The sequence below is a fragment of the Pieris napi genome, chromosome 20, assembly GCF_905475465.1.
Source record: "Pieris napi chromosome 20, ilPieNapi1.2, whole genome shotgun sequence".
NCBI classification, from domain to species: domain Eukaryota; kingdom Metazoa; phylum Arthropoda; class Insecta; order Lepidoptera; family Pieridae; genus Pieris; species Pieris napi.
Window position 1 is genome coordinate 4,670,994 of NC_062253.1, and position 22,916 is coordinate 4,693,909.

General features: G+C 35.9%; 2 protein-coding genes across 2 annotated transcripts in view; both read left to right on the top strand.

The window, feature by feature from the left end:
• Positions 1 to 233: 233 nt before the first annotated feature.
• LOC125059516 (probable G-protein coupled receptor 158) overlaps positions 234 to 22,916 on the top strand; it is a 135,572-nt gene continuing 112,889 nt past the window's right edge. The window contains exon 1 of the mRNA XM_047663965.1: positions 234 to 442. Coding sequence (XP_047519921.1) covers positions 256 to 442 — 187 coding nt within the window. The 5' untranslated portion in view covers positions 234 to 255. The remainder of the gene's footprint in view (positions 443 to 22,916) is intronic.
• LOC125059515 lies at positions 2,907 to 7,355 on the top strand. The gene has a single exon (XM_047663964.1). The coding sequence runs from the start codon at positions 3,230 to 3,232 to the stop codon at positions 6,857 to 6,859; it is 3,630 nt and encodes a 1,209-aa protein (XP_047519920.1). The 5' UTR covers positions 2,907 to 3,229; the 3' UTR covers positions 6,860 to 7,355.

Here is a 22,916-nt window from a genome sequence, read left to right on the forward strand (position 1 = left end):
CGCGACGCGACGTTTCCTGCACACTTCACGCTTCATTCCGACTTCTCACTTGTAACGTTACAATCTCGTCTTCTATTATTTTTTTTTTATATCATAGACTATTTTCCAACGTGTTATAATAAAAGAAAACTAAGCAGGTTTTATATATTTTTTAAAAGTTTAAAATTGAAACTCTGAAGGCAACTGAAGTCTGAAAAGTTTCTGCCCTACGTCAGTACACGGCGCGCGGCCGAAAGATAAACACGTGATGACAAAATGCGGACGCTTCTCTTGATATACTTCGCGACGTTAGTGCAAAGTGATATTAAGGGTGAAGTGAAGTTAAGGCACGCAAGGACCTTGATAAGGCATGGCCGTTCGAGGGTGCACTTTGCACGACTTCACACAAGGTCACGGGACCTTGTTCCTCAAGTTATAGAAGCTGAAATTACAAGTGAATTAGGTAAGTTATAATTTTTTTCCCTTAGATTAATACTTATTATTACTCTTTGATTAGACGCCTGTCATTGGGTTAAAACCAAAAAATTTTAACTATCGCGCGTATAAAAAAGCGCGTTCTTAAAAATTATTTAAGTTCTTGTCACGTTTTGAAATTTGAGCAGCTCTGTAATTATTGTTTTAAAAGTTTATAAAATTATATAGTTGGTTTTAATATATATTAAAAGAAAATACACTGGTTGCGCCGGATTGTTATTTTTATAATAATTTTTGATTTTTAAATAATGGTTGCTCAATACATATACCCATCCTAATAATTCCTAGACGCATCTCTCATCACCCACCTATTTTGTCCCAATCCTATGACGGTACTAGTTCCGGAACGGGCTATAGGTGGCGCGCACGTCGATGAGTCTCTAATAAGAATTAATTAGTGACAATTTTGATGACCCGCGTTATGGTTGATTATTCGCCGCACGCTCGCAACGCTTCCTTTTTCTTTTAAACATTTAATTGTTTATTATAAAATTTAACTATACTTAAATTCAATTAACTTTAACTTGATTAAATATAATTTGTGAAAAGTGATTGTTCATTGGTGTACAACAGAGGAAAGAAGCCACTAGAAGAAGCCACGAGGTTGAAGGTACTGTGCCGTCATCCTTTCTTTCTTTTCCCATTGTCCATTATTGAGCAATCATATTAGGTAACAATAAGAAAAAAAAAATACAGTCCACTATTTAATCACTTCAAATATAAGCTTATAGGTATAAAGTTTTACATATTAACATCCCGCGCCGCCATTAAAAGTTGGTCCAAACGAGCCGAGATATATTTCTTAGCTGTTTTACCTACGCTCCGCTTATTTTCGCTTAGTATAATAATTTAGCTAAGCAATTGTAATGTTATGCTTATAACATTTCGATCATTACTTGCATCGCTTTGTTAAACGTACGCGTGACCTTGGCATAGTTTGTCGGTCACTGCAACATATTTGCACTTCAGTAAACTTTATACCTAATTATTCTTAATTGCTTTTCTATTCTATTATATTGAATAACTATAATTTTACCGCTATTTTAAATTAAAAATGCCGAAGAGTGATAAGCTTTCGGAATCTACAGATCTAGCTGTAGATATACAACTCGTATTATTAGAACAAAAACGGAATACAATATTCATTTGTTTACAAGAGGTATTTGACTTATATAAAGATGCGGATTGTGACCCTTTGATGAGGGAAAACTTTCTCGACGCGAGTAGTAATATTGAAACGTTACGCTCAGACTTTATTAAAATCTTAGATGATTATAATAATCGCTTGTTATCTTTAAATCCTAAGGCGACTTCAGAATTTAAAAGTTTAATTGCATTCGAGCGGCTTTACAGCCGCGTCAAGCGCTTAGTTTCACTGTACAGCTGTAGTGCTAATAAAACTGATAAGGATACGCCGCGGAGACTTAAGCCCTATTTGCCTCCTATCGAGTTGGTATCTTTTGACGGGGATATTAGGTCTTGGCCTTTATTCTATAATAACTTTAAAACTACCATACATGAAAATGAATCACTTACGGACGGTGAAAAGATATATTACCTATTAGGAAAACTAACAGGCAAAGCAAAATCGGCTTGCGCCGGGTTTACACCTTGCGCCGAAAATTATCAAATAATTTATAAAACACTTATTGATAAATTTGAAGACAAGCGTTATCTCGCAACCTCGTATTTAGATCAAATTTACGATATTAAGGCGATGTCTATCGCCAACCCAAATAACCTTGAGCAATTTTTAGAAACATTTTCTTCTTCAGTTGCCGCTCTTGAGCATTTAAAGCTAGATAACCTAGCCGATTTCATGTTTATGTATATGGCTTTAAAAAAAATAGATATTGAAACAGTTCGTTTATTCGAACTGTATAAACGCAGTTCGGATATACCAACATGTAGCGAGTTTATAAGTTTTATTCGCGAACACCTAAAAATATTACAACGCACTTCAGGTAAATATGATGCTAAGAAAACTTTGGAACGTAAATATGATACGACAAGCAAAATTTCAAAACCAACGTATACATACCTAAATACGGCGACTGCACCTACGCAGCCGGTGTGTTCCCTATGTAATACGCGACACGAACATTTGTATACATGCTCAACTTTTCATAACATGACCGCTAACGATCGTTTTAAATTTGTTAAGGCGAATAATCTGTGCGTGAACTGCTTAGGGAAGCACCGATTAACTGCCTGTAACTCTTCTTCACGCTGCCGCCGGTGTAATAATTTACATCACACCATGCTACACTTTGATAACAATAACAGCGCCGCAGCCACGGGCACCACGTCTGGTGACAGTACTTCACGCACTTTACCTGCTGCCACGCTGCGCAATGCCGCTTCCACTGTGCGCCTTGCCACTGCCAGCACTTCGGTTGACAGTAGTACCGCTAATAAAGGGCGACCTTCGGTGATACCCACGCAACCCCATGACGTCACATTGTGTTCCTTATCTAATTGTAATGCTTCCCGCACACCTACTACGGTGTTACTCGCTACCGCACGCGTTGTTGTTTTCGATACGCAAGGTAGGGAACATAATGTGCGCGCTTTATTGGACAGTGCCTCGCAAAGTAATTTCGCCAGTCGCAGCTTATGCCAGCGGTTGGGTTTAGAGACAAACCAGAAACCCTCATGTTCAGTGGTTAAAGGGATTGGAGGCACTACTAAGCCAATTCTAAGTTCGGTTTCGGTGAAATTCTTCTCCCGCTTTGATCTCAGTGTGTGTTTTAGCATGGACTCCCTCGTAGTCGACAAGGTCACGGAGCGCTTGCCCACTGTGTCTGTGGATATTTCGTCGTTGATCAATTTTAATAATTTACCTTTAGCTGACGATACCTACGCTGCCCCTGGAGATATTGATTTGTTAATTGGAGCATCAATCTTTCCTCACCTTCTCTTATCTCGTAAAGTTCAAGGTCAGTCTGATTGTCTCTCACCGCTCGCTTTAGAGACCGTGTTAGGTTATGTTATTGTCGGCTCTGCTCCTGCTCTAGTTGATAATCACGCGTCTGTCTCATATTGTTGTGCTACAGACCCGCTTGACGCTGCTGTACGTAAATTCTGGCAGATAGAAGAAGTAAGCGCCCCGCAACTATTGAGTCCAGATGATAAGGCGTGTGAAGATATCTATAGCAGCACGACTACCCGTGATACGGATGGTCGATACATGGTCGCGCTTCCATTTAAAGGGGATGTATTTTCATTAGGTGATTCGTTTAAGAAATCTAAAAATCGCTTTCTTTGTTTAGAACGTAAAATGCAGGCATCACCTAAATTAAAGGAGGCGTATGATAACGTGATTAGTGAATATTTAAATAAGGGTTATATTTCTCCCGCTCCTCTAGACACTGAAGAAACTCGGAATTTACCCTCATATACAATACCTCACCATGGTATAATAAGAGAAGATAAACTTACTTCTAAATTACGCATCGTCCTGGACGGTAGTTCAAAGTCCAGTTCCCAAATCTCGCTTAATGACATTTTATATAATGGGCAAAATCTGCAAGGAAACTTATTTCATATTATTGTTAATTTTCGCTTATTTCGTATCGCTCTCTCCGCTGACATTCGTCAAATGTTTCTTTGCATTGGAGTTCGGCCATGTGACCGAAGGTTCCAACGCATTCTGTATCGCTTTTCGCCGCAAGAACCCTTGAAGGTTTATGAATTTAACCGCGTTTGTTTCGGACTGAAGTCTAGCCCGTTTCACGCTCTTCGTACCATAAAGCAACTAGTTTTGGATGAAGGTGCTTCTTATCCGCGAGCACAGCAAACAGTCAACACTGGTTTGTATATGGACGATTTTGTCTACAGCATTGACAACGAAGATGAGGCTATTTCCACCGCTGCGGAAGTAATCGCTTTGATGAAAGCCGGACAATTTGATCTTGTTAAATGGACAAGCAATTCACAAAGAGTCTTGGATTCTATTACGCCGTCGCATCGTCTCTCTGCTGTAAAGGAGTTTGATGACTCTGATTCGCATAAGGTACTAGGACTATGCTGGTCACCCGCAACAGATAATTTTAGTCTTAAAATCTGTACAACCGCTGAATCATGTACAAAGCGTACTATTCTGTCGAGTGTCGCTAGGATATGGGACGTCATGGGATTTGTTGCACCAGTGGTCTTATACGCAAAACTTCTCATAAAACAACTTTGGTTGTGTGAATGTGATTGGGATGATATACCACCCGACCACATCATTCAACAGTGGTCCCGTTTTAAGGAGGAACTTCCTCTTCTTGGAAAAATTAAAATTCCACGACATGTTGGCATCGCGTCCGGTGATGTTGTAACCGTTGTGGGCTTCGCGGACGCAAGTGAAAGGGCCTACGGAGGAGTTGTGTACTTTCATGTAAGAGACAGTCAAGGTCTTCGCAAAAACTCATTTAGTCTGATAAGCGCTAAATCTAAAGTGTCACCTCGTAAGGTGGTTTCGCTAGCACGTCTCGAGCTTTGTGCAATATTAGTCTTAAGCAACTTAATTGCTAATGTAATTAATGCTTGTAACAATCGCATTAATATAGATCGTGTTTTCGCATTCTCAGACTCGACTGTAGCTCTTTGTTGGGTGCATTCTTCGCCCCATCGTTGGGATACTTTCGTTGCTAATAGAGTCTCTAAGATTCAGAATGAATTTCCACCGCAAACATTTTATCACATCGCTGGCCATGAAAACCCCGCTGATTGTTTATCTCGTGGCCTTAGTCCCGCACAAATCATTGATCATCCGCTTTGGTTCTGCGGTCCTCAATGGATTCTATCAGATCCAAGTTTTTGGCCTGTTACGGATTTTAATCCATCTACTGTGTCTCAGCCTCCAGAAGTAAAGAAGCATGTAACTCTTTTCACTGCTGAAGACTGTGAAAAGGTTGAGAAAAGTTTTTTAATTACGCTTGCCAATCGTTTTTCATCTTGGTCAAAGCTTTTACGCATTGTCGTTTATATCTGTCGTTTTGTTAAATTATTGCCTCGGCGTAGTACTATAATCGCAGCGGACTTAGATTACGCTGAGAATTTAATACTGAGTGACCTTCAACGGTCCCACTTCTTCAACGAAATCGCTAGCTTACGTACAGGCAAGCGATGTACCCCTGCTTTTCAGCGCCTCAAGCCATTCCTTCAGAACAAACTTCTTAGAGTCGGAGGACGGTTGAGTAACGCTGATATAAAATTTGATAGTAAGCATCCACTCATACTTCCTCGGAAAGGTCATATTTTGAATCTTATAGTGGATTACTATCACAAATTGAATTGCCATGCAGGTCCGGAGCTATTGATGTCCATACTGCGTCAAAAATATTGGATTTTGTCCGCTCGAAATTTAATTCGAAGCCGGGTTCACAAATGTTTACCCTGTTTTCGACTCCGCGCTAAACCAAATTTTCCTGAAATGGCCGATCATCGCTCCTGCCGAGTTACACCAGTCGCTAAACCCTTCGTACATACTGGCACTGATTACGCGGGTCCCTTTAAAGTGAGTAGTTCGCGTGGACGCGGAATTCGATCGTTCAAGGCATACGTATGTCTTTTTGTGTGCTTAACCACCCGCGCTGTTCACATAGAAGTTGCAGGTGATTTGAGCACAGCTAGCTTCCTTGGAGCTTTTAAGCGTTTTCTATCACGCCGTGGTCCCGTGGCTCGCGTGTACTCAGATAACGGCACTAATTACGTAGGCGCAAAGCGCACGCTTTCGGAGTTACACGACTTCTTAGTTTCAAAACACTTTAACTCTGAGTTTGGTCACGTATTAGCTGAAACTCGCATTGATTGGTCATTAAATACTCCTGCTGCTAGTCATTTTGGTGGCAATTGGGAGACCAATATTAAAAGCCTTAAAGCTCATTTATACCGGGTGATAGGTGATCAAATTCTAACTTTCGAGGAGTTCAGCACTGTACTTGCACAGATCGAGGCAGTGATGAACTCGCGGCCACTGTGTCGCACGCTATCCAATGATCCATCGGAACCTCTCGCGTTAACACCCGCTCACTTTTTAAACTTAACACCGCTAAAGTATCTACCAGCTAGAGAAATCGAAGAAGATAGATTACATTTGCTTTCGCGTCATGAGTTAGTTGACAAGCTAGTGCAGTCCTTTTGGAAGCGCTGGAAGTCTGATTACCTTCATACATTGCAAATGCGGAACAAGTGGAACACGCCAGCTAAGCCAATTTCTAACGGCGATGTTGTAATAGTTATTGTTGACAATGCACCGCCGCTCCACTGGCCGTTAGGAATAGTGGAGGAAGTTTTCCCTGGTTCAAACGGTGTTATACGTGTGGTCCGCGTTCGCACGGCGTCAGGTACCTATCTACGTCCTGTAGTACGTCTCTGTCCCCTACCTAGCGAATAGTTACATTTGTATAGGTCATTAGTTAGTTTAGTTAGTTTACATTTGTATAAGTCGTTAGTTAAGTTAGTTACTTTAATAAACTTTTCTTTAGATCGCTTTTCATATCGCTATTCATTTACTTTCTAGTTTTTCTTGAAGGCAACCCTTCAAACCCGGGGGAATGGTTGCGCCGGATTGTTATTTTTATAATAATTTTTGATTTTTAAATAATGGTTGCTCAATACATATACCCATCCTAATAATTCCTAGACGCATCTCTCATCACCCACCTATTTTGTCCCAATCCTATGACGGTACTAGTTCCGGAACGGGCTATAGGTGGCGCGCACGTCGATGAGTCTCTAATAAGAATTAATTAGTGACAATTTTGATGACCCGCGTTATGGTTGATTATTCGCCGCACGCTCGCAACGCTTCCTTTTTCTTTTAAACATTTAATTGTTTATTATAAAATTTAACTATACTTAAATTCAATTAACTTTAACTTGATTAAATATAATTTGTGAAAAGTGATTGTTCATTGGTGTACAACAGAGGAAAGAAGCCACTAGAAGAAGCCACGAGGTTGAAGGTACTGTGCCGTCATCCTTTCTTTCTTTTCCCATTGTCCATTATTGAGCAATCATATTAGGTAACAATAAGAAAAAAAAAATACAGTCCACTATTTAATCACTTCAAATATAAGCTTATAGGTATAAAGTTTTACATATTAACATCCCGCGCCGACATACACAATGTTTTTACACCGAAGCTTCGGTTTAGAAGTAGTTCAAATACAATCGGGATTTTAATAAAGCCGCGCCAATATCTTAACGAAAAATCATATAAAATTGTTTTTGGTAAATGGAAACAAAATCTTTAGTTTTCATGATCAAAAAGCTATATATATTAGCATTAAAAGTATTACTAAGTAAAAATGGAAAACAATGTGAAAATATTATAGTAATTTTATATAAAGTGACTAAAATATGTTTATTTTATTTTTAATTATTAATTTATAATAACTTAAATAAAAAAAATAACTTAAATGAAGCAAAAACTAAATAAGAACAAAAATATTGAAGCTCTCTTTAACAAGTCCAATTGTCATACAAATCAAATTCAAACATATTACATATAATTTATTAAAAATGCAAACACTATGTTGCTCAAAAATTAATAATTTAGATTTTTTAAAACATAACAGAAAATTAAATGAACAAATATCATATGTAAACCATACATGCAATATACGTATCTTTATGCTAATGCCACTTGCAATCAGAAATATTTTTTGTTATTTAATTCCTTATTTATTAAGTAAAGTTATTATTGATATTAAGATCCTAATTTATAAACCTTAAATCACCGAAACATTTTAGCTAAATTTAGCTCTCTTTTAATTTTGAAGAACAAAGGGTCCAATCCTTTTGATCTTTATAACATTTTAAGACGGTACAAAATAATATTAACACAAACTTAAATTTATTATTGGTATAATATTTTTTATGGTTTATTATTTTTAACGCGTTATATATTATATGTTTGTACTTATAGGTAAAATTAATTAAGTAATCAAAATACAATGTTCTTTATCCATTCTGTATATTATATACAAAATAAATAAAATCAAATGTAATTTTTACATTAAAAAGTAAGTTTGGCTTAACACATAATAAAAAAGTAATAAAAAACAAGAAAAGAGGTTAATTAAGTAATTTAACTGAAAAATTACTTAAGATCAAACTATATACATAAGTAATATTAATTTTAATGTTTGCTATGAAGAAATAAAGACTAGAAATTATTATTATTTGTTTTTTATTATTATTCTTTCAAAAGTTCACTTTTATTTTGAGTTCCTATGAATATATAAATAAAAAATCTAAACAATATCTTATTACCAAAATAGCTTTAAAACCCGTAGCGTAAAAGCTTCATTGGTATGTATTTAAACAGAATACATTGAATGAAGATGCTTGATTGTGACCTAATTTGGTCTGTTTTAATCAAAAGCGAAAATCACGACATAAGAAAGAAATTTGAGCACTGAAACTTGAGACTGGATTCTTTTTATCTTACCTTTTAAAAAGATTTTCAGTATTCGCAAAGTTATCTTGAAAACATCAGCTTTTATTCCAAAGCCTTATTTTACGTAATTTCTATGAATTTTTAACATTTTTTCAGATACAATGTTATGATTTTTCAAATGACGCGAAAATAATAATCTTCGATTTTCGAAGAGTTTTGAAGCAATAAAATACCGCGTTGTTTAAATTAATTTACCTTAAAAACTTTACATGTTACGGTTGTTTTAAAGTGTATTAAAAAAACCTACGAAATGAGACAAAACATTAACCTATTCATTGTGTATTGTTGAGTAAGAGAGTTAATGTATAAGTTAGGAGTTTGTTAAGCTGTCACGGAAACTGTTCATTATAAAGAATAAACCCTTTATGGGTTTTGGATAATGCCTTTTATCCTAATTGTATGAAGTTGCAGGGTAGTTTTGTTTGACACAGTTGAGAAGTTTATATTTACTAGCTGTGCTTTGCGGTTCCACCCAAATTGATTCGGTCCTAGCACGTTCCTAAAGCTTATCTCGGTTAATAGACTTTTAAATGCAATTATAATATTTTTTGTTAGACACCATGTGGTAGCTGTTGTGTGGTTTTCTATTAAAGTAGTACATCACTTTGCTCTATTGTCAATATTTTCCGCAGCGTTCGCGATTTACTTCTATCTATCTTTGGTCTTTATCATACATTGGGTTACACTTTCGTAATTCCATACAGAACGCAAAACATTCTATAGCCTTTGTTCATCAGGGAAAACGTAGGGTTTTTACGGTGAAAGAATATTTTAAATCGGTCCTTTACTTTTGGAGCCTATTTAATGAACACAATCAAATCTTGCCCAGATTTGATTTGATCGTCTTAATATTAGTATAGATAAAAGTTACCTCAAACAAACTCTAATTGATTAATATACTCTAATCGATTTATGTAAAGATGTTATTTCGCACAGAAACCGCGTTAATAAAATAAATAATATTATATTTTCACGTGCGTGGAAATTTGATAAATTAGCTTTCTTCGTTCACGTGTATGACAATAGAAAACAATGTTGAATTATTTTTATTTAGGTGTACTATTAATACATTGAACACATTTGGTTATTACGTATAATTTTATCTAAGGCACATTGTGATGCATCGGTTACACTATTTTTTTTATTTACACACACTTGTAAACAACATTTAGAGTTTCAACCTATTTCTAACGATAATTGTTTTATTAATTAATATGTATGTTGTAATAATAATAATAATAATATAGCCTTTAAATTCCGAAACTCTGTCACTTTATATATCTGAACTTTAATATATTTTCAGTCCAGTATATCTCGGAGTTCGGTTTGCCTCTTGGCAAAGGCCTCCTCTAACCCTTTCCACTGTTCTCTATCTTTTGCGACTCTTCTCCAGTTGTAGCCTGCTGTTACTTTCAGTTCGTCCTCCCATCTCTTGCGTGGTCGACCTCTTCTTCGTTTTCCGTCTCTAGGGTACCATTCCGTCACTATTTTGCTCCATTTTTCATGAGAGCTCCGAGATGTATGTTGTAGCTTGTAGACAAATGACCATCTTAGGTAGACGGTTTTTTATGGAACAAGGACAAGGGGCAAACGAGCAGAAGGCTCATCTGATGTTAGTGTTAGTGTAGTGATACCCTTGAACACTCTCAATACCAGAGGGCTCGTGAGTGCATGCTGGACTTTCTTGAAGGACGTCGAATTTGTTCAGAAATATTTCGGTGGGTTTAACTGCCTTAATGCCTGTTTATGTAATTTTCACTTAAATTTTCTTATCTCTTCAAAACCTTGACTGAAGCTATTTTTCAATTATTAGCAGTTTTTAGATAGATATGATTCAACTAATTAAGATACCAACTACATCAATATTGAACAATTAACATATGCGTGCTTTGCTTGATAACTTTTTTTTAACAGAAATGATTATTATTTTTTAACATAAACTATTTGATAAAGCACAAATTAGGCTTATAATTACAATTCACATTAGTTATATATATATATTTTTTATATAAAAATTACTACATTTACTTGCTTGAAAAGTAAGGCTAGACTAGAATGTGTATCTTCATCTTCTACCGCATTTACCATGGAGAGTGTTCAGAGTTGTTCGGTTTAATTTCATCATCGGACGTCGAGGCAGAATACGAAATTCTACCCATATCACCTCGACGTCCGTCGTTCCAAAACTGTTTTTAAGGCAATTTTGCGCACCATGTGGAACCAGTTGCCCACTAAATTTCTCGAACCAATTCAATTCGACTTAGTGTATTTCGAGAAAAGAGCGTACCAATTCTTAAAAGGCTGGCAACGCACTCGCGAGCCCTCTGGCATTGAGAGTGTCCATGACGGTATCACCTAACATCAGATGAGCCTCCTGCCCGCTTGCCCAATTTTCTCTAAAATAAAAATTATACTATTGGATAGAGTCTTTAATTAGCTTTTGCTTGAAGTAATGTTATACATTACTACTACATATTTGACTCTTGATTATTGCGTTGATCAGCCCTGCGATTCTGTAACTCACTTTTCGAACTCACACAGCGGTTTTCGCAAGACGGTAGCTCTCAAATCAGTCGTGAAGCAGTCATTTTATGATTTGGCATTCTGATAAACAATAAACTACAAGCTCCCACCTTTTCAGAATGCCAAATCATAACCAATAGAATATATATAAATAATCAATCGAATCGCAGGGCAGTTCATACGGCGCTTTCACGCTGTGACTGCGTAACAGCTCAATATCAATCATACTGCAACCACGCAGACACAAGTATCCTCACGAACGGACAACGACGTTTTGTCGAGTACTAATTTCCGTTGCATCGCTCCCTGCGTTTGACATTTGAGCTAAGAGCAGTCTAATTTATGTGATCATATGCAGCCTTCAGTATAACGAACGATATTTTAATACATTCTAAGTTATATTTGCATACAAAATATTCCTTCATGTTACAAACTATTTCTATTTCGCAGCTAAACCAAATCATTTGACGCCTCGGGGAGTTCATGCAAGCACCTTGATGCTTACACGGAAACTACAGTCTAAAACTTTCCTTTATGTTGGTTTACTTTATTTTTAATTTAATTTTATTTCTGGTCTCAAACATCACACATGTTTAAATAACGGGCTTCAAATACATATAAAAATACTAGCTGATCAGGCAAACGTCGTTTTGCCATGTTTATCATTTACAATAAAAAATAGGGGTTGATCGTAGAGGACTGAAAATTGGGGGTTGTATGTATTTTTTAATGCTGTATCACAAAAAAAATAAAGAATAATTTTTAATGTTTATATAAAAATAAAGAATAGATTGAATGCAATTGTTTAGTTCCACATATAACGACCAATATTTAAGCATTGACTTGTTTAATCTATATGAATATGCTTTAAAGGAGTGTTAAGGATATCCATAGCGCTAAATGACCTGCATTATGAGCACACCCTCACTTACCCTAAATTACTCACCATAACACAGCAACCGAATTAGATACACTAAAATGTATTTAATCATTGATTTTTTCCTTCCTAAGTTTTGTGTATTTGTATTCCATCTTCCAATTAACTTAACTATTAACAATTATATATAATAAAAATTGTGTTTTGTTATATTATAATTTAAGTTAGCCGTAGAAGTATGAAAATAAATAATAATTATGAAAAATATCAGTATAAATAATTATGATTTTCGCGATTTATATACTGTTAACACTGAATATGCCATTTAAGATTCAAAACTTTTGTTTTACAACGCAAACGCAAGATAAATAAAACTGTAACTTTATGAAAACTTAATAGATATTTAATTTCTTTTATAATAACATATTCAGATAGTTATTCTTTAAGTTATAAAATACACCCAGTATTTTCCAGTATTTATCTTTGATCTAAATGAAGAAAAACGGTTTAAAAACCCACACTTTCCTGTTTCTACGTGAATGTGCACACATGTTAATTCCAACGTAGCGCGATCTTATTTAACCGCGATTGGACTATCCAACACAAAAAGATTTTTAATTATTTTTTTTTGAAGAAAGAAAAATACTATTGTAAAATTAGAATATTGAATGTTTCACAGAAACAAAATAATATATTATTTACGAATACCTACCTGAGTTTAGTGTATTCAACCAAAAAAAGGCTTCAAAATTAAAAAAAATATAATATGAGTACTATACAGTATAAATATGCATATAGAAAGAAAACTCCAGTTTTCATAGCCAGGTTTATTAACACAACCTTATGGTTACCACTAACACTATCTAATTTAATAAAAATCGAAATTTCATTAATTCATGTAGGTTACTTAATTATGAACGTCACTTTTACTGCCAGTTCTTATATTAAGGGCGTAGATTTGATGAGCAAAACTAGCAATACTCTTCCTCACTCTTTTAAATCGCCAAGGTGTTTTAAAAAAAACCAGCTTTTTAATATAAAGTATGACAGCTGCTATCTTCGCCGTATTCTGGGCATATACTGGCCCGAAAAGATCTCTAACGAGCAACTTTGGGAGCGCTGCCGAGAAACCCCGACGAATGGAAATGGATACGCCATACACTCCGAAAAGATCCCAATCATATTCCCAAGCAGGCGCTTGATTGGAACCCGCAAGGAAAGCCGATGCGTGGCCGTCCCAAGCAAACCTGGCGCCGTACAGTTGCAGATGAGATAAAGAGAGCCGGAAAGACTTGGAGCGAGGAGAAATACGAGGCTCAATACCGAACGTGATAGAGACTCACTGCGAACGACCTCTGCCCCATCCAGGGGTTATAGGAAATTAAGTCAAGATACCAGATTAATAAACCTAATTCAACATCAGTTGAATCTTTATGTCTAATATCAATTAGACATAAAGATTCAAATGTTTGTGTTTTATTATGTTGCTCTACGTAGCATAGATATAATTGCCGGCATATATACTAGTAAACAACTATTTCAATACTCGTTATTATCTATTAGCCTTCTACTCTATGGTGGTTTGAATAATATTAAAACTTATCTTTACGAAGACGCCTATTCAAGAATTCAATAACAAAATTGCCTACCTTGGTTGATTTGATACTGAAGACTTATTATCCAATTTCTCACGGAAAATTAATTAAGATAACATTTCATCTAAGAAATATTAGAATAGTCGCAGAATAGCTAAGTGGTTTTGAGTTTAAGATTCAGGGGAGAATTAGTACTAAGTGTGACTTCCGTATGTCGTATATATTAATTTAATTAACCCTGTCTATATATGTCAGCATAGACTCTCAATTTACCCTTATGATTAGTGTTATATGGGTAAACCATAGCCTGTATTGCTGTGCTTTTTTTTAATTACTTTATAATATATTTATTTACTAAGTCAAATCAAGTTAAGTCAAAAATCATTTATTTCCTATAGGTAACACAATGTACACTTATAAACGTCAAAAAAGAAATAAACATTAAATGCTTCTAATTTTACATTTACTGCCAGTTCTCAAATCAAGGGCGTAGAACGGAAGAAAAGAACTGGTAATAAACTCTCCGCCACTCTTTTTAATCGACAAGTTTTTTGTTTTACATAACGTTTGTAAGGAGCTGCAACCATTACACCATGTTCCACATGACATCCTAAGCAATAAATCATAATAAAATAAATTAAAAACAAAAATTTGTCCTCTATCAGCAGGAGAAATAGGAACACGCACTTACACTCTCGTGGGAACAACACGCAAATACATAGTCGAAATAACTAACGTCACCGCATACACGAATTCAAGTACGACTAGTCACCACAAGTAGTACCCGTTCACGCCCCCTCGCTATTTTATCGAACGACGTTCAGTTTCGCGGTCACTTGGAGGGAAAGGCTAAATTAGCCTCCAAAAAGCTTGGTGTGCTCAGCAAGGCGAGACGGTACTTCACTCCGGGCCACCACATGCAACTATATAAAGCGCAAATTCGGCCCCACATGGAGTACTGCTCTCACCTCTGGGCGGGGGCTCCCCAGTACCAGCTCCTTCCACTTGACCGTATACAACGCAGAGCGGTTCGAATCGTCGACGACCAATCCCTCTCCGAGCGGCTTGATCCTTTGGCGTTGCGTAGAGATGTGAGGTCACTCTGCATCTTCTACCGCATTTACCATGGAGAGTGTTTAGAGGAGTTGTTCGGATTAATACCTGCAGCTGAGTTTCATCATCCGACGTCGAGGCAGAATACGAAATTCCACCCGTATCACCTCGACGTCCGCCGTTCCACAACTGAGCGTTTTTCAAGGCAGTTTTGCCGTGCTACATATTATGTGGAACCAGCTGCCCACTGAAGTATTTCCGAACCAATTTGACTTAGGGTCCTTTAAGAAAAGAGCGTACCAATTCTTAAAAGGCCGGCAACGCACTCGCGAGCCCTCTGGCATTGAGAGTATCCATGGGCGGCGGTATCACTTAACATCAGGTGAGCTTCCTGCCCGTTTGCCGCCCGTTCGATAAAAGAAAAAAAAATATTTTGGGGAGAGAGACTACGGCGGGCATGGACGCTGCCACAAGCACTAGTAGCTTATCTCTCTAGGCCTCCTCCAAATGTCGCCATGTTAATCTATCCGTCTAACCTGGTTATGGCGTCCTCCCACCACCTCACCTGTCTTTTCTTGCACCTCTTTCTATCCCTAAAGTAGTTTTTTGTACTGTAAATTAAATTAAATTAAATTTTATTAAATTAAAGAACTTGTAAATTAACTATGGACTGCCTTTGGTCGAATGTTCATACTTTTAATTCAAATATTATTTATAAGCGATAAAGTTCTTCAACGATTTCTGACAGTGGTTGTCTGGAAAGGATCGCTCGGAAGCGATAAGGTCCGCCAGTTGCCCTCCTTTTTACTTAATTATGTGAATTGTATTATATTTCTGTACATGCAGCGAAGTGTTAATAAAAAAAAAAAAAAAAAACAATATTTTAACCTTCTATGAAATTGTTCCGCGTGACTTCGTTTTCGTGGAATCCGGAAACATCTCCCAGTAAGATAAAAGCCTTTGTTATATCATAACAATTGTGATTTACAAACCATGAATAAACAAATGAAGTAATGTATTTCTCGTGTTTTTATTTTGCGAATGGAATGAGAACGTGCTAACGTTGTGTCGTAATCGTTCGTAGCTTATAAGCACTCAAGCTTAACTAAGAAAATAACCTTGTAATTACTCGCATGAATGACCTTTGCCTTGAGGCAAACATTAACTTAAAGTAGTGCAGCTACGATAGCAAAATGAATCCAATTTTCAAATTATTACGAACTAGCATTTTAAAAATAACAGCTTTTATCCGTGACATTTAAGCCTTCTTCAATAAGCTTACATTACATATGATATTACAAAATTAGAAAATAATTGCTATGCATTTACAAACTTTGTGTAAAATAACAGATCTATTCTCTTGCAATTCTTCACGTTAGTTTTGAGTTCCTCTGTTTTTAACGCTTTATTAGTAAAATAAATCAATCAGTGGCGCTACAACCTTTTTAGCGCTAGGCCTCAGATGTCTCTGTAGCTGTTTGATGATTATTTGTCAATCTATTAGGCAAGTAGGTGATCCGCCTCCTGTGCCTGATACACGCTTCGGTATGCTCATGTTGTTTTCCTTCAGCGTTCGAGCGAATGTTATATATTCACATAGACAGCCGTTGGTGCACAGACGGGGATCGAACCTACGACCTTAGGCCAACAGTCCTCTGTTAGTACGTCAATCTTGAAACAAGAGAATCAACAAACAACTTAAACTTTATTGCTCTGCAAATTGGTTAGTGCGTCATTAAGATAACCGAACGAGCAGTTTTATCTATGTCGATTAATTATTTCATAATATTATCAAAATATTGAAGAATTCGTGTGAATTCGAGTGTCGAAAAGTTATTTTTAATTTAAAAATTATAAATCTTAGAGCTACTTACACATAAGAAATGGATTTGTCAAGGAAATAATAACGGTTCGGAGTTGGACGAAAGAATATAAGGCTGTATGATGATAGCTGCTTACAATTTTAGAATAATTTTAGTGGCCTTTAACAGACATTTATAAATAAAGGGCGTTGGTGGTATAGGTCGGTTATCGAAAGCTGGCGCGTTCACAGTGCTCACACTAATGCAATTTCACTATACAGTATGTTTAAAAATATTACTTTTTTGCCAAGCTATATATTTTAATCTACTCTGGTTCCAAAAGTTCTAAGCCCGACCAAGAACGTATAAGAGTAGTTTGTGTAAATATTTTTTTTATTTTACGTCATAAGCTCCATCTAGCTCAACACACTTCACTTTTACTTCACTAACTATTCTTGCAATACTCCTCTTAGAAACCCCAGTCGCATCTGATGTCAAATTAAATATAAAATTTTTTCATTAAACTGTTTTTATTAAGATGCTTAAAATAATTAAAAACATTGTGCACCATTTCACGAGATTGCCCTGGTAATGTTTGAAAAAAGATCAACATGTATAAAATAATAATAATATCAAACAGTAAAGATCAACATAAACAGTAGCAAAAGAAAAACACTAACTGTCTCTTTTATACTCATAAGCTTGACCGAGCGCGAGAGAGACGGACAGTCTTTTCATGATGTATTTGTGATTGTATTTCAGTTTGACATCACGTCTCGCGCTTATTCACAGACACTACACAAGCACAAAGTGTAAATGTGTTGAAGCCGCCAGCTTTAGATAACATACGCTATAACCAGTAAGTGTGAAGTCACAACTTCCAAAAAGGTCATATAGACAAATTTCTAAATATTCTTCATACAAGCTAGCATACGGTACTTCACCACAAGCCACCGGTTGCAATTCTATAAAGCGCAAATTCGGCCCCACATGGAGTATTGTTCTCACCTCTGGGCGGGAGCTCTCCAGTACCAGCTCCTTCCACTTGACCGTATTCAACGAAGAGCGGTTCGAATCGTCGACGACCAGTCACTTTCCAAGCGGCTTGATTCCTTGGCGTTGCGTAGAGATATGGGATCTCTCTGCATCTTCTACCGAATTTAACATGGAAAGTGTTCAGAACAGTTGTTCGGACTAATACCTGCAGCTGAGTTTCATCATCGGACGTCAAGGCAGAATACACAATACCATCCCTATCACTTTGACTTCCGTCGTTCCACAACTGAGCGTTTGTGGAACCAGCTGCCCACTGAAGTATTTCCGAACCAATTCGACTTAGGGTCCTTCAAGAAAAGAGCGTACCATTTCCTTAAAGGCTGGCAGCGCGCTTGCGAGCCTTCTGACCCAGTACCCATGGAAGGCGATATTACTTAGCATCAGATGAGCCTCCTGTAACATAAAAAAAAAAAACAATATAATGAAACGCAACAAAGTGTGGTTGTCCAATACTTTACAAGTCATCAAACAACAATAGGAAGAAATGGACCACTAAAATGTACCTAAAACCTTTCTACATAACAATCAATTAAGCTTCTCGACCAATTGAATAAGTTACATAAATTCAAATGTACCAAATAAACAGGCGAGGACTATTACGCTTTACGTCTCAGATTTTACTATCTCCATTTGGTTTATGTTGGCCTGGTAGTCGGTAAGGCGGGAAGGGTTTTATGCTGATAACAAATCTGAATATGGCGGAATATAAAACCAAAGGTTTATAACCTTATTATTGTTATTTTTAGGTTATACTTTTGTTTATATTGAAAACACTTATTGTGCGTAATAAAACGACTTACTGTATGATGCCGATTTATACTGCTTTAGCTATTCTTATACTATATAGCACCCTCAGTAGTAAATAAAAAAAGGTTGCGTGTACTTATGTACGCGCGTAAGAAGTTATACTTCTTTGGCATTATTAAAAATAGTTTTTGATTGTATGCAAATAATTAATTACAATTAAATAATCAAAGACTGGAAAAGGAGTCATTATAGTCAATAAAGTTCAGTTTACATTTGAAAACTTAAATAAATAAATATTTATTATTATTCTCTTACTTTAAGTGTAACATAAATTTTATTATTATTCGAATGTTGTTTTTAAATTATGTCCAATGCCGTATCATCTTCCGTGGGCAACTTCATTCTGTTAATTTTGTGTCACGGTGCGCGTGCATCGTAAAATTTCACTCTCATAAATTTTTCATAACGCGCCTAAAGAAGTATAACTTCAAAAAATTAAGTTGGTGGTGTGGTGGTGGTAGTTATATAGTGCAAAATATATGACAAAAATTACTTTATGTACAGGATAATTCCATGTAACGGTTTTGGCAATATCTATTACATACAAGACATACAAATTAACTACATTTTGTAAAATATATCGAATCACATACAAATTGTAATTGAGTTCTAAACGGTTGCAACGAAAGTCATCTGTTTTTTGTCAAACCCGATTTGCGAAACGTTTGAACAGTCTTCACTTCTTTAAATATGAACACTTTACTAATTAGTAACTTGTAGCAATAAGATCGGGGGATGCGCGGCAAGGGAGTGAGAGAGGCGCAAATATGTTTACCGAGTTGTCGTTTTTCTTTCTCTCTCGGCGCTCTAAATTCCATTGTGTGCCCTTAGCATTTAAAACCCACTTTACCAAAAATTCGAGGGCCCGTGTATAAACTGCATAATTTGAATCAATAATTTGTCTAAAATTTGACCTACCTGAATTCCTGGAAGTTTAGCAGTGTTGGCCATTTCACACTTTCATCCCAGAAGTCGTAGGTTCGATCAGCGGCTGTGCACCAATGGACTTTCTTTCTATGTGCGCATTTAACATTCTCGAACGGTGAAGGAAAACATCGTGAGGAAACCGGCTTGCCTTAGACCCAAAACGTCGACTCCGTGTGTCAGGCACATGAGGTTGATTGGACTTACTTGTCCATTAGATTGACAAATCATGATACAGATACCTGAGGCCCAGGCCTAAAAAGGTTGTTGAAAGTATTCACCCGTATACAAAATATAAAAAAATTGTATCCTTCAAAATTAATATCGACGTTTGTCTATGTCGAATTATTCCACTTAGACCCTACCGTTATTCGGAATGTATTCGTTCCATTAACTATATTAACGAATAGAAAATACGACCAATGAACCGCTCTTAGCCCACGTCAATATTATTTGGTCTTATAGAATTGCCGGTTAATATAATGTATAGCTTTTACGATTTGTATATTTGAAGCTGAAATGTATAAAACATGTTTGTATGTATTTAGGAGCTTGTTTTATTATTAGCTGTTCTTATTTATTGTAGTTGTAATCAATTTTATACATAAGGCTCATAATAAAAACGTATAGAAGCTTTATTGAACGCTGGAATATAATAGATTGTCAACCCACAGTATATACAACATACAGCGCTAGATCAAAAAGGACACATTTTTCTCGAGATCAAACCGTCGACGAAAGGTTCTAAGCGCCGTGATATTAGGTCCTTATATTATATGAAACTAATTTTGTAGTACTGGCCACTTTGACCTCAATATCTTCTCTTTGGTTAGGAATTCCAAATTCAATTTTGTACAGCTATTTACTCATGTATTTGTTTATCGAAAACCATGATTCATTTCATTTTCCCGTTTTAATTAGTTTTATATTTATTTATCACTCTTACGTATTTATAAAATGGAATGGTTCCACAGTTACTTGTGCGCGTTTGGTGGACTGGTGCCGGGGTCGTTCACTATAACTTTCTTAAATCTGGCCATACGATTACGGCAGACGTCTATTGTCAACAATTGCAAGCAATGATGTAAAATCTAGCTGCTAAACAACCAAGGCTGTTCAATCGCTCTAGGTCACTACTGCTTCAGGACAACGCTAGACCACACACTGCACAACAGACTGCTACCAAATTAGAGGAGCTTCAATTGGAATGTCTAAGACATCCACCGTACTCCTCGGACCTTCCTCTAACAGATTACCATTTTTTTCGAATTTTGTATAACTTCTTGCAAGGTAAAAAATTAAACTCTGAAGGGGCAGTCGAAACCGCCTTCAAAGATTTTATTGATTACCGTCCGAATGGTTTTTTAGTAAAGGGATCAATGAACTACCTATAAAATGGCAAAAGTGCATAGATAGCAATAGTACTGTATACTCTGATTAATTAAATATACTCTATTTGAAAATAAAACTACCTTTGTTCCTCTCATACAAAACGTCAATATCATAATGTAAGGACCTAATATATTCGGCATTTACGACGTTTCGACATTCTGACTTTTCTACTTGTCGTTCCCACAGACTCAACAGACGCAACTTTAAAATCAAACCAAACTTTGTGCGTAGCGTATCTTTATCGTGTAATTTTTATAATCTATGATTGTTATTTAAATTTTAAATGCAGTAAGACCTAATTTACTAACTAATGATTCGTTTTAGATTGTAAGTTGTTAATATGTTTTCCTTCGTGGTTAATTCGATTTTGTATGTTTTTAACATGCAATTTGGTTCTATTGCTACAAGCGTAGGCGTTTAGTTGCATACTAAAGTTCTTGCCGACTGGCAATAAACAATATTATTTTTATACCGTACAGCTAGTAGTAGGTTGTACGTACAGTCCTATAAAAATGGCAGAAGATATATTCACATTAATGCATGTTATTGTTCCAATAAATTACCAACGAGCTGTCGTAGAGGATAAATTTACATACCTAAATTTATATTTTATTATTAATTTATATATTCACTAGTGGACCCGACAGACGTTGTCCTGCATGATATTTCAAGCGATTAGTAAAGCAAAGTATGAAAGTACCGACTGCCGCGCCATCTGGCGGGCTAATTTGTGAATCTAAACCATTCCCAGATCCCCTTGAACACACACAAAAAATTTCATCAAAATCGGTCCAGTCGTTTGAGAGAAGTTCAGTGGCATACACACTCACAGAAGAATTATATATATAAAGATTATGTTACGTTGCTATGGTTACGCATGACTCTTCTGACCCTTTCCAATTCAAGAATTTGTCGCTATAAATTAAAGTATACCGCCATCTAGTAGCGAGTAGCATGAGATATTCATTTTGGCTAAACTCTACAAACGCTGCTTTGTTTCCGTTTAATGCTACCGATAATATATATTTAAATCTAAGTAACACTAAATTATTTATGATGTAAATATGATAAATTCAGTTCATTTTTATATGAACATTGCTGATCTATTACTTTAATTAACTTTGGACTTTAACGATCTACGGGAAATAACATTATTTTGAAAAAAACCATAAAACCTCATTAAGACATTCCGTGTTATTAAGTTACTTTTCCTGCTTTCAATTTAGGAGACTTGGAATCTTTATTATTTACGCTGTCACTCAAATTTAATTGCCTTGTTGTATTAGGATATTTCGTTTAAATCCATTGTAAAACACGGAAATATTTGACGTTTAATTTTATCAAGAATAAATGTCAGCTGTCCTGATCTTTGCATAGAACTGGCGGCAGGAATTATCCAGTTTGATTAGTTATCTTTAATGACAGCTACAGTTTAAGTAGTTTTTGCTAGTTAGTTCAAATTAAATTGTTTCGTGGGAAATAACAGGTGCCAAAACTTACTTGACTATATTTGTCTGTGTATTGTTAAAGTTTTTGGTAGTGCAAGTACAATTCAAGTATTATAAGATAAGACTTTATTCCACGTTGTAGAAAACTAATTCTAAATTAGGTCTCACGTTGCGGAGTCTAAGTTTAATCTCAACTTATTTAACTTCCTCTTGCAACTTAGCAAAAGTTGCATACGATAATCGAGGAAGGTGGGAAAACTACTCAATAGTCTTCGGTCACATTTCATCTCCCTCTAAAATATAAATAATATAAATATCTCATACCTAATAGACTCCTTCAAATAATTTGTACGCGTCGTTAACTTGTTTACCAAATTCATATTTTAAAGCACCCTGTCAACTAACCGTCAAATGTTATTCTTCTTATCGTTGAAGAATCTATAAAGAAGGTTAAAACCGAGAGAAAGTACACGCCTCGCTGGGTTTTATTTATTTTATATTATACTAGCG

Excerpts from the sequence above, each read along its gene's own strand:
- LOC125059515 (XM_047663964.1), top strand. The coding sequence starts at position 3,230 with ATGGACTCCCTCGTAGTCGACAAGGTCACGGAGCGCTTGCCCACTGTG.